Source organism: Pungitius pungitius, chromosome 6 (assembly GCF_949316345.1).
Source record: "Pungitius pungitius chromosome 6, fPunPun2.1, whole genome shotgun sequence".
NCBI classification, from domain to species: Eukaryota; Metazoa; Chordata; class Actinopteri; order Perciformes; family Gasterosteidae; genus Pungitius; species Pungitius pungitius.
The window spans coordinates 20,758,487-20,773,240 of record NC_084905.1 but is presented as its reverse complement, the minus strand read 5'-3'; the positions used below and the strand labels follow the sequence as shown (position 1 = coordinate 20,773,240).

General features: G+C 46.9%; 1 protein-coding gene across 1 annotated transcript in view; it reads right to left on the bottom strand.

The window, feature by feature from the left end:
• Nucleotides 1-10,189, bottom strand: part of lrriq1 (leucine-rich repeats and IQ motif containing 1) — a 24,239-nt gene extending 14,050 nt beyond the window's left edge. Inside the window, exons 1-14 of the mRNA XM_062562954.1 lie at nt 9,893-10,189; nt 9,466-9,563; nt 9,240-9,310; nt 9,026-9,137; nt 7,883-8,007; nt 7,704-7,778; nt 5,881-7,584; nt 5,560-5,712; nt 5,326-5,476; nt 4,781-4,974; nt 3,810-3,937; nt 3,358-3,431; nt 3,041-3,134; nt 376-546 (exon numbers count right to left, since the gene is read on the bottom strand). Coding sequence (XP_062418938.1) covers nt 376-546; nt 3,041-3,134; nt 3,358-3,431; nt 3,810-3,937; nt 4,781-4,974; nt 5,326-5,476; nt 5,560-5,712; nt 5,881-7,584; nt 7,704-7,778; nt 7,883-8,007; nt 9,026-9,137; nt 9,240-9,310; nt 9,466-9,563; nt 9,893-10,005 — 3,263 coding nt within the window. The 5' untranslated portion in view covers nt 10,006-10,189. The remainder of the gene's footprint in view (nt 1-375; nt 547-3,040; nt 3,135-3,357; nt 3,432-3,809; nt 3,938-4,780; nt 4,975-5,325; nt 5,477-5,559; nt 5,713-5,880; nt 7,585-7,703; nt 7,779-7,882; nt 8,008-9,025; nt 9,138-9,239; nt 9,311-9,465; nt 9,564-9,892) is intronic.
• Between the last annotated feature and the right edge of the window lie 4,565 nt (nt 10,190-14,754).

Sequence of the window (14,754 nt, the reverse complement as noted above, 5' to 3'; positions counted from 1 at the left end):
GACTTGTGAAAATAGATGGGCGCCGTCTTGTCGGCTGGCTGCGCCCCGTGGTGTCAGACATAACAACAAGATGGCTGACATTCCTGACGGCTCGGTGTCTGCGTGTCCGAGGTGGGCGCTGATCCATGCGGCCCGACCCGGTGTCCTCACGTTACTCTGGTTTGACTCCATTTTTATATTTTAAGTGTGTAAAGGTTTCCCCTCGGGGCTCCACCTCTCGGGCCCATTACTTTTTTCTCTCTTTTTCTTTCCTCAAACGTAAAGTACTGATAAATAAACAACCGTATTTTTTGTTCAGGAAAACGTTTGATTTTCTGCTTCAGTAACCCGCTCTGAACCTTGCATCTTGGATTAAAGAGCCCGGGGGCCTCTTACCTGAGTTCCCCGCTGTGCCGCCGCTGCAGATCCAGAGTCTGCTGCAGCTGAGCCCGACAGGACTCCAGGAAGCCGCCCGAGGCCCGCGGAGCAGCCGGGGGCCGCGGATCGGAGTCCGTGGGCTGCCCGTCGATGGTCCTCAGGCCGGGGGCCGCCCCCTGCAGAGCGGACCTGAGGACGAGAGCCACGCTGTCACACTTTGACTTTCAAATCATGCAGCACAAGCAGCCTTCTCAAAATGGAGAAAAAACATTTTCGGCCTAAATATTTATATTTCAAATTTTCCTTTTAATCTATTTAACTGTTTATAACTTGTAAAACAAACTGCAACTGAAACAAGCGTTCAAATGTAGTTTAAATGAGCAGACTCATCTACCTCACGGCCTTTTTAAATAACAGGGTGAGTATTTCTACATAAAACTACCACATTTCTTAATGCAGTACAAAAAGCTTGGTGAGAATCAATAAATTCATGGACTTTTCCCGCGGCCTGCGTTAAGGTAGCATCCGCCTCTTAAAGCTGGAGGGGTCACCGGGGTGGGGGTGAGTCTGCGGGGAGAGGTAACTGCCGCCTGAGGCTAAGGATGTCCAAGCAGAAGGAATCCCATCCGTGGGCCAGAGAAAGCGTCCAGCGGCGGAGGCCAAATGTGGTCCGTGTTGTGTGGGAAAACGTGGGGCTGGAAACTCTACAGGACACCGGGGAGCAGCAGCAGCACAACCCAAACAAGTGCGAGCCCCCGGGCTACGGGGTCCATTTCTGTTTTCTACGTTTGGGGGATTTTAGGATTCGATTCCCAGAGCACTGAGCACACACAGTGGGATTTTGTGAATATTTGCGCATTCCTCCGTTCACTGCATCTCTTTATTCGTCGATCACCAAGAGGCCTGTGTTAGATTTGTACGGGTTGATCCTGCTGGATTGTTTAAAAACAAAGCTTCGTTTTACTGCGATGACCATCCGTCCCTGCACCGCGTTGACCGACGGCGCCTCGAAACGAAGCGGAAGGCAAAGCTTTGCATCCCGTGAGCAAAGGCGGGCGGGGGTGGGGGGGGGGGGGGAAACCGCCTGATTCCGATTTGGACGACAAAGTCCTTTTCTGCAGAGGATTCGAAGCGGGCATAGACGGCCGCCACCCCGACACGAACGCCAGCACGCACTCTGTGCTCCGTCAGAGGGGCCCGGTGTTTTGATGTGGCCCACTTGGTCCCTCCGACACAGAGCAGGGATTAGATTCCAACCCTCCGGGGCACGTCGTCCGCCTGGCTGTCTTCAAAATGAAGCTCCCAACCCAACAAGGACCTGTTGATGGTTACATGAGCTCATTGAGGAGGGGAGTGTAATTCAATTTGGGAATGGCCGCCACTTAGACACACTTGGGAAGGACGCAGAGCAGACCTACGTTCCAATAATTGGATGCCATCCACGTGGATGTTTACAATGGATTAAATAATTGGGGAGTTTTTTTCACTAAAGAGGCCACGCGGTGAAGATGCCGTAAATCAGCTCGCAGCTAAATCTACACTGACTGCACTTCAAACTGATCCTATCCAAAATTCATCCTTCTTTTCTGAGAGCAACCCTGTTCCCGGCTCACATTCCTTCGTCCCAAGTCTCCAGGCTCGTATGAGCACGAGTCCGTATTTCATTTAGTGAAGACTTCCTCTGACCCGCATGCTCCTGGAGTGCCGCGGAGTAATCAGGGCCCAGTGTTTTTCTTCTTCCGCGTCTCCTGGATCAGGGAGCGTAATTCTCAGCGCTCGCCTCTTGGTGCTTTAACTTAGCCGGTGTTTTCACTGGCTCGGGATGAGAGGCCCGGCGGCGCGAGTGTGGAAATACGCCGCGTTAATGCCACTGTTGGCATTGGAGGTTAAGAAAAGTTCAATCAAATATTAAGGTTCAGTTAAGGCTTAAGGAAATGAAAAATGTCCACAAGTAACCCGTGTTTTGCACAGAGAATGACAAGAGATGCCTTCAAATGTACAAAAAGAACCTCTCAAACTGCAGACATTATTGAACCTGGACAAATTCATATGAGCTTTTTAGCTGCTCAATAAAAAACAAACCTACCAGTCAGTGGTATAAAAGCAAGGAATGTTTTACATTAGCTGACATTCTCTGTCAAAATATCACACAGTACATCTAAGAAGCAAAGTACATTCTTTCACATTTTGCTGTCAGGAGGTGGGTGTGAGTAGCTCTGAGGAGCCAAATGAACTGACATCATAGCTCATGACGGGCCGGTAGATGCACGAAGGACGCCGGTGGTCATTGCATATTTTTCATGTAAACTCACTGCGACTTTGGTGAAACATTCGGGGCACGATAAGTGGATGAGCAAATCGACACTGAAAAGATAATTGATTTTTCTGTTGTATCAATATTTTGGGAATTAGGAGCACTTAAGCAGGGATGTCGGCGGCGCGGTAATCTAATAGCAGCCGGGGATCACAGAGCTGAACCCCGGGAAGTGAACAGGAGGCCTGTGTTCGGCTGGAATGTTTAGACTACCTGAGCCAGGAGACCGAATGCGTGATAACGGAACGCCGGCCTTTACGCAAACGAGGCGTCAAGTCGTACGTTGGAATTGGCTCGACCCCTGGTGGCGTCGTTTGATTGGCCGTCCGTTGATCAGAAAACAACGGGCCGCCGCCGCCGCCGCCTTACCTCCAGCCGCGCTCCTGCTGCACAGGGTTCCCCTGGAGGTGGAGCTCGCGCAGGGACGCACATCCCTGCAGACTCTCGCACGCGTTCCGCAGCTCTGAGGGAGAAGCGGGAAAGAAACAACAAAGCGCCAAGGTCTGCTGTTAGGCGGGATGAAAGGACGCGTGCTGCACCGACGGCCGGTGGGAGTGAGCGACTGGAAGAGCTAAAACAACACAGGCTCTACATCGGGCCACATTACATGCACAGTAGAGGCACGTATGCCTTCACGAGGAGGAAATGGGATTTTTGTGGTGCGTTTAATCGAGGCGATCTGTTACCTGACATGCAGTTGAATCGAAGGTCCAGACTTGCGAGGGACACGGAATCAGACATAGGGGGCAGATGGGTAATTCTAGGAGGCGCAGAGGGGAAAAAAAAAATTCAAAAGAAAGAAACAAAATGCATCCTGTGTTGCTTTGTCATTTGTGGCTTTATTATATTAAAGGCCTCATGCAAAGACAGACACCAAGAAGGACAGAGTCCTCTGATTTGCAATTTATTCTATTTAATCAAAGGGGGAAACGTGCTCATTTTTAGGTCCTCAGGTATTTGAGGGTTTCTACTAGAACATGTTCACATGCTTTAAACAAGCTATATGTAACCGTCTGCACATTGACATAGTAAATAAATGAACTATAATCAGAGTTTGAGGGTATGTTACTTATCATCAAGGCGTCTTGCTAGAAAAATTGTTGCGTGAAAAGAAGCGAGAAGCCGAAAAGGAAGGAACCTGTTGTGGGCCACGGACAGATGCTGCATGAGGGGCAGCCAGCAGGCAGCCAGGCCCCGCAGGGACGACAGGCTGTTGTCGTCCAGCCGCAGCTCCCTGAGGAGGACCTGGTTCCTCAGACCGGGGGGCTGGTGGTAAGGAAAGAGACACAGGGTGAAGTTGTCAATGAGCACTGGCCACACTGTGGGGCTACACTAACTTTCTGCTGTTCCGCTGGCGGCTAAATGACCCAATCCATCAACGTCAGCTGTTCCAGCCCCGCTGTGTCTGAGGCCTGCGAGCCCCGTGCTGCTGTGATCAAGTGGGGCCTCGCAAAATACTTGAGTAATAAACATTATGATAAGTATTCAGTAGGTTTTCTTTTTCTTGACATCGCCTCATCAATCAATGAGCTGTGAGTTGCTCTCCCAGAGAGAGAGAGAGAGAGAGAGAGAGAGAGAGAGAGAGAGCGTCTCTCAAGCTGCATTCATTAGGACATTTAACTAAGGGAGTGTTACTGATAACATTGTTTGGTACCTTTCTTTATTAAAGGTGTCTTATGAATCTCTCGCTTCTCTATTTTAGTTCAAATGAAGCGCGTCTAAAAAGGCAATAATTTAATTAGTTACACTTTTAGGTTGTTTTTTTTTAACATTTTTTAATCTAACCGATATATCTGTCAGCATTTCAATTTTGGGTTGGTAATTTACAATAATTAAGGGAATTATGTGTTCTAATTTTGCTTCAGCATTGTGGAAACAAAAACACCATCTCTTGTTTGTGTCAACCCTTTATGAAAATTAAAGGTAGTTTTAATATCATCTTTTTTAATCACATCTTCTCTTGTTGAAAGTTAAATTGTGGTTTTGTAATTTTAAAAACAATAAATGGAATCTTTCATTCTAATTTTATTTCTGCATCTTGACGAGGACATTTCTTTCTTTTGTTGTTAAACGTATAAAAAAAAGTTTGCGCACGGCGGCGTCTCCTACCGCAGTGAGGCTGTTGCCTCTCAGGTCCAGCGTGTGCAGCAGAGCGCTGTTCTCCAGACCTTCCACGCTGACCAGGTGGTTGTGGGAGCAGCTCAGGTGCAGCAGGGTGCAGACGTCCCTCAGTCCCTTGGTGCTGATCAGCTGGTTGTGGTCCAACGACAACCTCTGCAGCCTCCCTGTGGACTCCAGACCAGCTGGAGGTGGGGGTGACAAAGTGAGAGGCTACTTATGCGGACTAGACATGAACTGTGGAAAAGAAAGAAAAAAAGAAAGCTTAATATACAATGCAATGTGCTTAACCTCATGCCTGGCCAATATGTATTTATAGCTTCAGCTTCAGTCACTAAATCGCTTTTTAATGCACGCAGTCAAGGGAACGGCGGCTGCAGCTGAAGGGAGGAGGGATGCTGCTCTCTAGTGGAGGACTAGTGGTACAACCTCACTGTGACGGTCGCCCCGCCGTCATTTTACACTTTTGAGGACAACATTCAAAACCCCCAAAGTCAACGTTTCAAAAGATGCTTGAGGTATTTTCCAGTTCCCACCAACGCGGGTGATGGAGTTGTGTGACAGGTCCAGAAGGCCCAGGTTGGCGGCGCCGGTCAAACCGTGGATGGACGTCAGCTTGTTGTGGCCGAGCAGAAGAACCCGTAAGCTGCTCATGTTCTCACAGTCCACGTAGGAGATGTCATTCTCCTGCGACAAAGCAAACCGAGACGTTACGGCTGTGTTGGTGCTGACATACAGTGACCCGACGGCACCAAGTAGGAGACATCCACCTGTGCGTCGACGTAGCAGAGCTGCGGCAGCTGCTTGATGGCATCCAGACATCTGAGGCCACAGCGCCGCAGGGTGAGGGCCCGCAGGCCTGCACACTGAGCCAGGGTGGACAAGCACCGGCCCGGCAGGTCCTCCAGGGTCACCGAGGTCACCTGGAAGAGAGGCAGGGGGGTGTCATCATTGTACCGCACGTGATACGGAGCGTCCTGCTCCACAGCGTGAGGGGACGTTCTGTCACGTCTACGCATTGACCCCACGGTACTTCGTTGCTCCATCACTCCCCGATGGTACCGGGCTTGAGCATTCGCACCAAATCTCACCTCCTGCAGGGATTTCCGGCCCGCGGACCGCAGCAGAGAGTCCGGGCAGAGCGGGGGCAGGCTTCCGGACCCAGGGGCCCTCGCGGGCCCTCTCCGGCGCCGGGAAGGTCCGTCCTGCCTGCTCCGGTTTTGGAGGGAGAGCTTGGACCAGGGGACGCAGTCCTTCATCCAGGCCAGCCTCCTCTCCTCTGTGCTGCTCCCCGCCGAGGCCCGGCTGAAGTTCTCCTCCGGGTCCCGTCGGTGAGCTGGACCCTCGCCTCCGGCACCGCTGCAACCGGCTGCTCTCTGTTTGCTCTCCTCTGTCTCTTTGAGTCTCATTTCCTCCTTCATCTCCTTCTCTGCCTCCAACGTCTTCCTCTTCTTCTCTTGTTCCATCTTGTTGTCCTCCTCGTATCCTTCACAGCCCACCTGCTCTTCCTGCAGCTTTATTTTATTTCTCTCCTCTATTTTCTTAGTAATTCCAACCTCTTTCATCTCCTCCTTCTGTATTAAATCTTCCATCTTTTCTCTCTTCTCCACATTCTTCTTTCTTTCCTCCTCCCTTTTCCTCTCCTCCTCCTCTTCCTTCTGTTTCCTTTCTTCTTCCTCCTTCATCATTCTCATCTTATCCTCCACCTTCTTCTTTCTTTCCTCCTCCCTTTTCCTCTCCTCCTCCTCTTCCTTCTGTTTCCTTTTTTCTTCCTCCTTCATCATTCTCATCTTATCCTCCACCTTCTTCTTTCTTTCCTCCTCCCTTTTCCTCTCCTCCTCCTCTTCCTTCTGTTTCCTTTCTTCTTCCTCCTTCATCATTCTCATCTTATCCTCCACCTTATTCTTTCTTTCCTCCTCCCTTTTCCTCTCCTCCTCCTCCTCTTCCTTCTGTTTCCTTTCTTCTTCCTCCTTCATCATTCTCATCTTATCCTCCACCTTCTTCTTTCTTTCCTCCTCCCTTTTCCTCTCCTCCTCTTCCTTCTGTTTCCTTTCTTCTTCCTCCTTCATCATTCTCATCTTATCCTCCACCTTCTTCTTTCTTTCCTCCTCCCTTTTCCTCTCCTCCTCTTCCTTTTGTTTCCTTTCTTCTTCCTCCTTCATCATTCTCATCTTATCCTCCACCTTCTTCTTTCTTTCCTCCTCCCTTTTCCTCTCCTCCTCCTCTTCCTTCTGTTTCCTTTCTTCTTCCTCCTTCATCATTCTCATCTTATCCTCCACCTTCTTCTTTCTTTCCTCCTCCCTTTTCCTCTCCTCCTCCTCTTCTTTCTGTTTCTTTTCTTCTTCCTCCTTCATCATTCTCATCTTATCCTCCACCTTCTTCTTTCTTTCCTCCTCCCTTTTCCTCTCCTCCTCTTCCTTTTGTTTCCTTTCTTCTTCCTCCTTCATCATTCTCATCTTATCCTCCACCTTCTTCTTTCTTTCCTCCTCCCTTTTCCTCTCCTCCTCCCTTTCCTTCTGTTTCCTTTCTTCCTCCTTCACCATTCTCATCTCATCCTCCAGCTTCAACTCATTCCTGTGTCTTTCATCTTCTCTCTTCATCTTTTCCTCTCTCTCCACTCTCACCTTTTCTTCCTCCTGTCGCTTCCTGTCCTCCTCTTCTCTAAGTTCCCTCTCCTTTACTTTTCTCTCTTCCTCTTTCTTCCTCCTCATCTGTGCCTCCATTATCCTCTCCTGCTCCTCTTCCTTCTTCCTCCTCTCTTCCCCCACTCGTCTCTGTAAACCGCTGATCAGTTCCTAAAGGGTAAAGAAAGCCACCAAAGTCACAATATAGCAAAGATGCTGGTTAATAAACTCCTCAGTCAGGGAGAGGAAGAACTTCAGTCTGCAGGCTGAACAAGAAGATTCAAGCTCACCTGCTGCAGCAGCAGCTCCTGCTCGAGTTTCTCCTGCGCTCTCCTCCCCATCAGCTCAAGCTCCTTCTGTTGGAGCTGCACACAATGAGAGAGCAATCACCATGATGACGGTTTCCATTGGGGCGTTTTTCTGCCGCTGTGTAACACTTGTTGAATGAAGGAAGTGCAGACGGACTCACCTTCTCTGCCTCCACTAACTTCCTCAGCTCCGTCTGGAAGTCGCTTTCTATTTGACTCTTTTGCTCCTCCTTTTTCAGCTCTTCTGCCTTGTATTCCAAATGCTTCTCCTTCTCTTCATATTCATCTGTGACAAGTACAAACATGTATGGCTGATAAGTAAGATGTGTAATGTGTGTTATGTTGGAGACATACTGTAAATGCACCATAAAAAGAGGTAAAGTCCTTGCAAGACAATGACCTACTTTTCAATAAATCGTAATCTAATTCTGGAAACAAATAGACTAAAAAATAATACTTTTAGAAATAAATACTAAATTCAACGCTAGTCAGTGGGACTACATTGAACTTCTTCCGCATTTTGTTAATATCTATATCTAATATCTGTATTGCAGTTTTGTCTACTGAATAATCAGGAACTTTTAAATGGAACTCTATTATCTGTTCACAAAGTGGGATTATGTACGTCCTCCTCATTACTCGACCTCACTAAAGTGAATAATGAGAAAACAAGTCAACAGGGCCCTCTAGCTGTCGTACAGCCATCAGACCGTTTAGCTGTGCAATTAAAACACAAACATGTAGTTTGGTATTAAGATGTCATTCATAAACTATAATATTTACCACCTGATGCCATCTTTCTTTCTATATTTTCCCACTTACTTGATTAAAAACTTCACAGCTCTTTGATTTAAATTCAAATGTTTAAAAAAATAATAATGATAATAAAAAAACTGTGACTTTTAATTCTATATTTAGAATTCTTCCTTTTGCAATACTTTTTTTAGTTTTCAATATTTTTTTATTTTAACAAAAGGCTATTAGATATTTATGTTATGCACACCTACACAGAAATTCTCCTTATTGCCTAGTTTAGATTGTGTTGGAACTCCGCAATAGGTTCACACAATAAGTGTCAAAACAATAATGTTTTTAATGAATCTTTTTGCCCAGAATGTTTAGGCTTCACCTGGGAAATATGCATATAAAAAAACGCTTCTTTTTCACCATCTGGCATGTTTTACTGTAAATAAAACAGGGTTTCACCATGTACATGTTTTTTTAATCCACAAAGATGTACTTTTGAATCTTCAACCGGGGGGTTTACACTTTATATATTATATATGATATTTCTAAAGGCGTACCTTCATCACTGGGACACACAGACTCCCTGTGAGGGCAACGTGCTTTTGTGGCTGCAGGAAGGAGGCAGGCCTCGGTGCAGGCCTCGGTGCAGGCGTGGTCCTCCTGGTCGGTCTGCATCAGGCACAGAACAACTTGAGGTTGGTTTTTCCCAACTATTTGTGATGCAGCGTACAGTCAGAGGCTCAAGACCTGAGTGTAAAGAGACACCTTTACCTGCTCATTCTGTTTCCTCTCCTCGTGGAGTTCAAAGGTCGTGTCCTCGGTGGCGGGTGACGCCGGGACATCTGGGATGCAATTCACAGAAAACACAAGCGTGCTCAGCTAACTATCATTTCAACATCTGCTTTATTGTAAATACCCAGAATCGCAGAATGGTTGACTGTAAGAAAGGTGCAAGAGAAGGATACTCCTGCAGGATGTGTTCAACAAGATGTCACACCTCCGAGGTCCTCCAGGATGACTTTCTCACAAACTGCTGCTCTGCTTTTGGAGGTTTCCAAGTAGCTGAGCAGAGATCGGGGAATGTCATCCGAGTCCTGTTGTCATTAAAGTGGTTTGTGTTAGTCGTTGTGGTAACAACATCCAAACGTGTGTTTTTACTAAGTGAACAGAATAATAATCCACAGGTTCTTTACAGTAACACAATACAACATACACACTACATACGACATGACAGTTTAAAGAGGCATGATTTACAAGTTGTTTGATATGTATTATCATTAATACGGTTTGCATTTGGCAGGAGCTAACTCTTAGCTTACACAGAGACGTAGCTTCTAACTAACGTTACATTTAGCGGGGAGTGCACTTAGGAAGAGTTCATTGGATAGTGTTCACCCATCATCTGAGGTGGTGACCTGCGTAACGTCTCTCCGGGAAACCAGAAGCTCTGCTGCTCCTCTTCTTCGGGGTCACACGTGACTCCATCGTTTAACGTTAGCTCGCGCATAATTGTGTCAAACACGTCATTAGCATCCATCTCAAAACGTCCGTTTTTAACGTTCACATTTACATTTATTCAACATCAGTCGACAGAAAGAGAGTTACCTGAAGTTGTTATTACGGACACTTGTTAATTTAACATTTTCTAAAATGCGGAACAAGTCTTGTCAAGGTGCATTCGCGTCCAGCCGATACTTTAGTAACCATGGAAACAACGGCGGGGTGAACCATGGAACCTCGGGAGGGACAAACTGTGCGAAAAGCAAATATAATGGCCTAGTGTGGTCTTTTTAAAAATGTCTAGAGGGCGCTATAGAGACATTTCTTTATACCCAAACGTGAGACCCAAAAATTATCACATTTTTTAACAGTCCAGATATCCATGCCAAGTTTAAGAACGTTTTGAATATGATAAAGGCCCCCAAAAGGCCCGCGGTTTGTGAGAATAATAATAATAATTATTATTCCTTGAAATACAATACGACTAGTCGTAGAGGAATCTAAATATTTCTCCCTTGCGTTTGTCATTCCTATTGCTTGCTACCCCTAACGAATAAAAAGTGAGAATATAAGTCAATGAGAGGGAAGAATAACTCAGTTATTTATAAATTAGAGGGATTATGCATAGTTAAATTGAACATTAAACTGCAGTTTAGAGAAAGAAATGAATGACAGAGTTACTTAGGTAGCAGAACATTACATTACAAAAATCACCTCCCATAGCTGTTTTACACTTCAGGATAATTAAATGGGACAGCAAAGCGGTTTGTTTGCAGAACTAATTATTAAATGAAATGCAGAGTCATGCAGACTCAAGTGGGCATCCAGCTACCAGGGGTCAGTGAGCCTGAGACCTTGTAGGTGAATCGCAGGACCAGGGGAACAAAACACGAGTCTGGCTGGGAACAATGCACACTTTTTCCCCAGCATTTCTGATCACAAAGACGGGTTCCTCTCTCCCGCGGCGAGCTCCCTGCACTCGTGCTCTACTCCTTCTCTTTGAGCAGATTCCAGTGGCCCACACAGGTTTTCCCATACACATTCCTCAGGGCTTTCTGAAAGGAACCCAGTCTCCTTCCTCGAACTATCAAAGAAGAACAGCATGTCCTCTCGCTCCGGAGACACACCGAGGCCTGTTCTCCTCCGTCGTGGCTTTCCAGGACGAAAACAAAGCAACCCAATGGCGCCACATCAGACTAAAGTTTCCATCAAAGCCCGAAGCTGAATTCCACAATGACAATGAAAGGGGACCAAACGTACGACACCTATGTGCCCCCCCCCGCGGGGTCAACGCCATCCGAATCTTCTCAGGTTTCGAACACGGCCACGCTTTCACGAAGGTCAGCGCGGGTCGGCGCACAGTCGCTTATGTTTCATTAGGTCCTCCGGGATCCGTTGAACCAAGTTCAATTGCTCCAAAAGGGCTCCGTCAGCGAGCCTTGTCCACTCCGATTAGGGGCCCGGCCCTTTGTCGGTGGGCAAGGTGTCCCCCGCTTTTGTCCCGGTGCACGGAACCCAGACATCAGCCAGACAGGGCCGAGCCGCACACTAACGCGGCAGATTACGCCAGTCAATGGCGGCTCCGGGCCGAGCGCCGCGGCGGTTTGGATAGGGGCCGCGTGTTTACACTGCCCGGGGTTTTCTGTTACTCGTCTGTTGCCATCAAGCCTATCGTTTCCATCTGGGGGGGGGGGGGGGGCTTTGACGGAAAGAAAAAAGGAACCACCACCGCGAGCTGCCCGTTAGCTTCAAGGAAAAGGTCGTAGGTCACAGATTTATCAATTTCAAGATGTTAACAATCACCAAAGCCGATTAGGGGACAAAGGGGGCCCCTGGGCTCAGAAATGTAGAGGGGCCCCCTCCCCTTCTAAGACACAGAGATTTAAAGACCTACTTCTGGTAGTTTCACACGTATTTGTAATTGTTGTGCGTCTATTTATTGTCATTTTCTTTTCTAAATCTGGTCTTTATGTTTTAAGCTGTTTTCGATATCTTTGTTGCCGTTTTGTTTTACATTTCTTTTTTTGTTTTGTGTCATTTTGTGGTAATTTTTAATCTCTCTGTGGTAGTTTTGCATCTCAGTTTTTTGTCTCTGCGTTACATCTCAACTAGATAACTAGTTGCTTTAAGATAAATAACTTAAAGCAGAAGTCATGAGCGCCTCTTGCTTTGTACCCCGGAGCCCTGTGCATTAATCCATTCACGTTAACAATGCATGAAAATAATTACAAAATGATGCTTTTGTGCTGTTAAATGTAGCTGTACTCCAGACCTTCCAGTAATAAGATCCTCCATGAACCCAAGCTGGCAAATGGAGGATTCTTCTCAATGAGCTGAGCCAGATTAAAGGCCACTGAGAGTACGGCCCCTTGTATGTGGACCTGATGGTAGTTCAAACATATTAGGCGCATGCTGAGGGGGAAATATTCAAGCCAGCTAATCCTGCACGAATGCTGCTGTAAGCCTAATCTCTTTTATGTTGCATTATTGTGCTTATCTCCTGTCAAATCAAATCTTAGCTCGCACTGCACCGCCAACCTTCGTCTTGCAGGCTCTGCTTGCAAAACGCTGTCTCCAAGTTCAACCGGTTCATCCTCAACGACCTCCTGAAGGAGATTATCTCCTCCTCGGTGTGACTGCTGTGAATCGGCCCAAGCGACAAGAGAAACGTCACATAATGAATCCAGAAACTCGAACCAGGCGAAAGGCGTGCTCGGTGTTGTTATTATTATTGTACATCCTGTTGTTGTTTCATTGTACTGCACTCTGGTTTTTGTTGAATGTGCTCATGAGCTGACGTGCATGCAAAACATTCAATGACCCTGCAAACAGGAGTTCATGTGGCAGGTGAATGAGGGCGAAACACAGTTCGACAAAACACACAACGTTAGCTTGAGTCTTTGTTGTTATGGAACAGCTAATAGATAACAACACTTTGTCATTTAATTCAGTGATGGAGCTTCTTTCAGAAGCTGTGCTCACTTTTTGTAGTATGTGGTAATGTGAGGTATGTTGTAAGAGGTCTTTGTAAAGGCCAAGGAACTCTACTGACTCTTGGAACAGTGCAGCCATTCTAATAAGTATAGAAATCAATGCACAGGTCACAAGGCAGAGCCATAACTTCTAATATTACTGTGTATCAGGGTCTCACCTGTGTGCACCTTATAAATCTCCGACGTTGGCGTCACGACCTGGAGGAACATTTGGTGCGATTGGCTGTCAGGCTTTCCAACTCAAAGCGTTTATTTCCCCAAGTTCTCTCATCAAAATATTGTCTAAATAATTCATCTTTAAAATGTCGGAGCTCATTTGCAAATTACAAAAAATTTCTGTCGCGAAGAACAACGTGGCATTGCTTAGAATTGTCAAGTGAGTCACTTGTTTGAGAAGGAAGTTCCAAAGGGTTTTGCAACCCCTGGTAGCGAGTAGAGCAACAAGCAGCAGTGCTTCCTGAGCCGGGGGGGGGGCACCGACGTTGGCTCATCACCAGGCAGGTTGTGTCACCGTCATCGCTCGGCAAAACCGCACAACGCGCATGGAAGGTGCGGCTCCCACGGCGTGGGACCGACCTGTGGTCAGCTCCCTCAACATCCTGTTAAAAAGGGACAGATATCGGGCAACGAAGGCCAACGAACCAAACAAATCCCCCCCGGGAGAGAGGAAACCCATCCTCGAGTCACCCAGAGTTATCTTTTTCTTTTGAAACGGGACGCTTTGACTCCGACGAGACACAACATGCGGGGGGCCGATATCGTTTGGCCCATCAGCACTTCTCATGGCCTCAAAGAAAACACAAGAAGGGCATCAAGGCTGTCAGGGTGGACGTCAGCGCCGGCTGTTTTCTTTTGTTTTATCAGAGCGTGTTTGAGCCCCTTTTCTATCACGCAGGCCTTTTGTTTCCCAAAGCAGCCACCAGACAGCGCATGAAATGCATGTTGCTTCCCGTGGGTGAAATGGGATCTTTTCAAGACAATAGCGCACATTCAAGGTCTGTGAGTGTAAGAGTTTCTGATGTTATAAATAGTTCATCTAAATATACTTACATCATAGGGTTGGATAACAGATGCCGGATGTTGCCTGTAAATGTGGGAGTAAATAACGTCTGGGATGCTTTGGCTTTACTGCCACTTCTTTACTTCCAAATGTCACTTCAAAAGCACCTCTCCATCACTTTTGATGTAGAGAGAGTGTGAGAGTTGTTAACTTAGTTTGACAATAAAATGATGTGGAGGAACCTGCCCGCTTGAGTCCTCCCCCCCTCCCCCATGTCCCTAAGGAACACAACCCCCCCTTAGATGCTCCAAGGTTGATGAAATATAATAGCGTGTCTTGTAGGGTCCCTTCTAGTGGACAGAACGAGATAAAGTGTCTTGTAGGGTCCCTTCTAGTGGACAGAACGAGATAAAGTCCCTTCTAGTGGACAGAACGAGATAAAGTGTCTTATAGGGTCCCTTCTAGTGGACAGAACGAGATAAAGTGTCTTGTAGGGTCCCTTCTAGTGGACAGAACGAGATAAAGTGTCTTATAGGGTCCCTTCTAGTGGACAGAACGAGATAAAGTGTCTTATAGGGTCCCTTCTAGTGGACACAATGAGATAAAGTGTCTTATAGGGTCCCTTCTAGTGGACGGAACGAGATAAAGTGTCTTGTAGGGTCCCTTCTAGTGGACACAATGAGATAAAGTGTCTTGTAGGGTCCCTTCTAGTGGACAGAACGAGATAAAGTGTCTTATAAGGTCCCTTCTAGTGGACACAATGAGATAAAGTGTCTTGTAGGGTCCCTTCTAG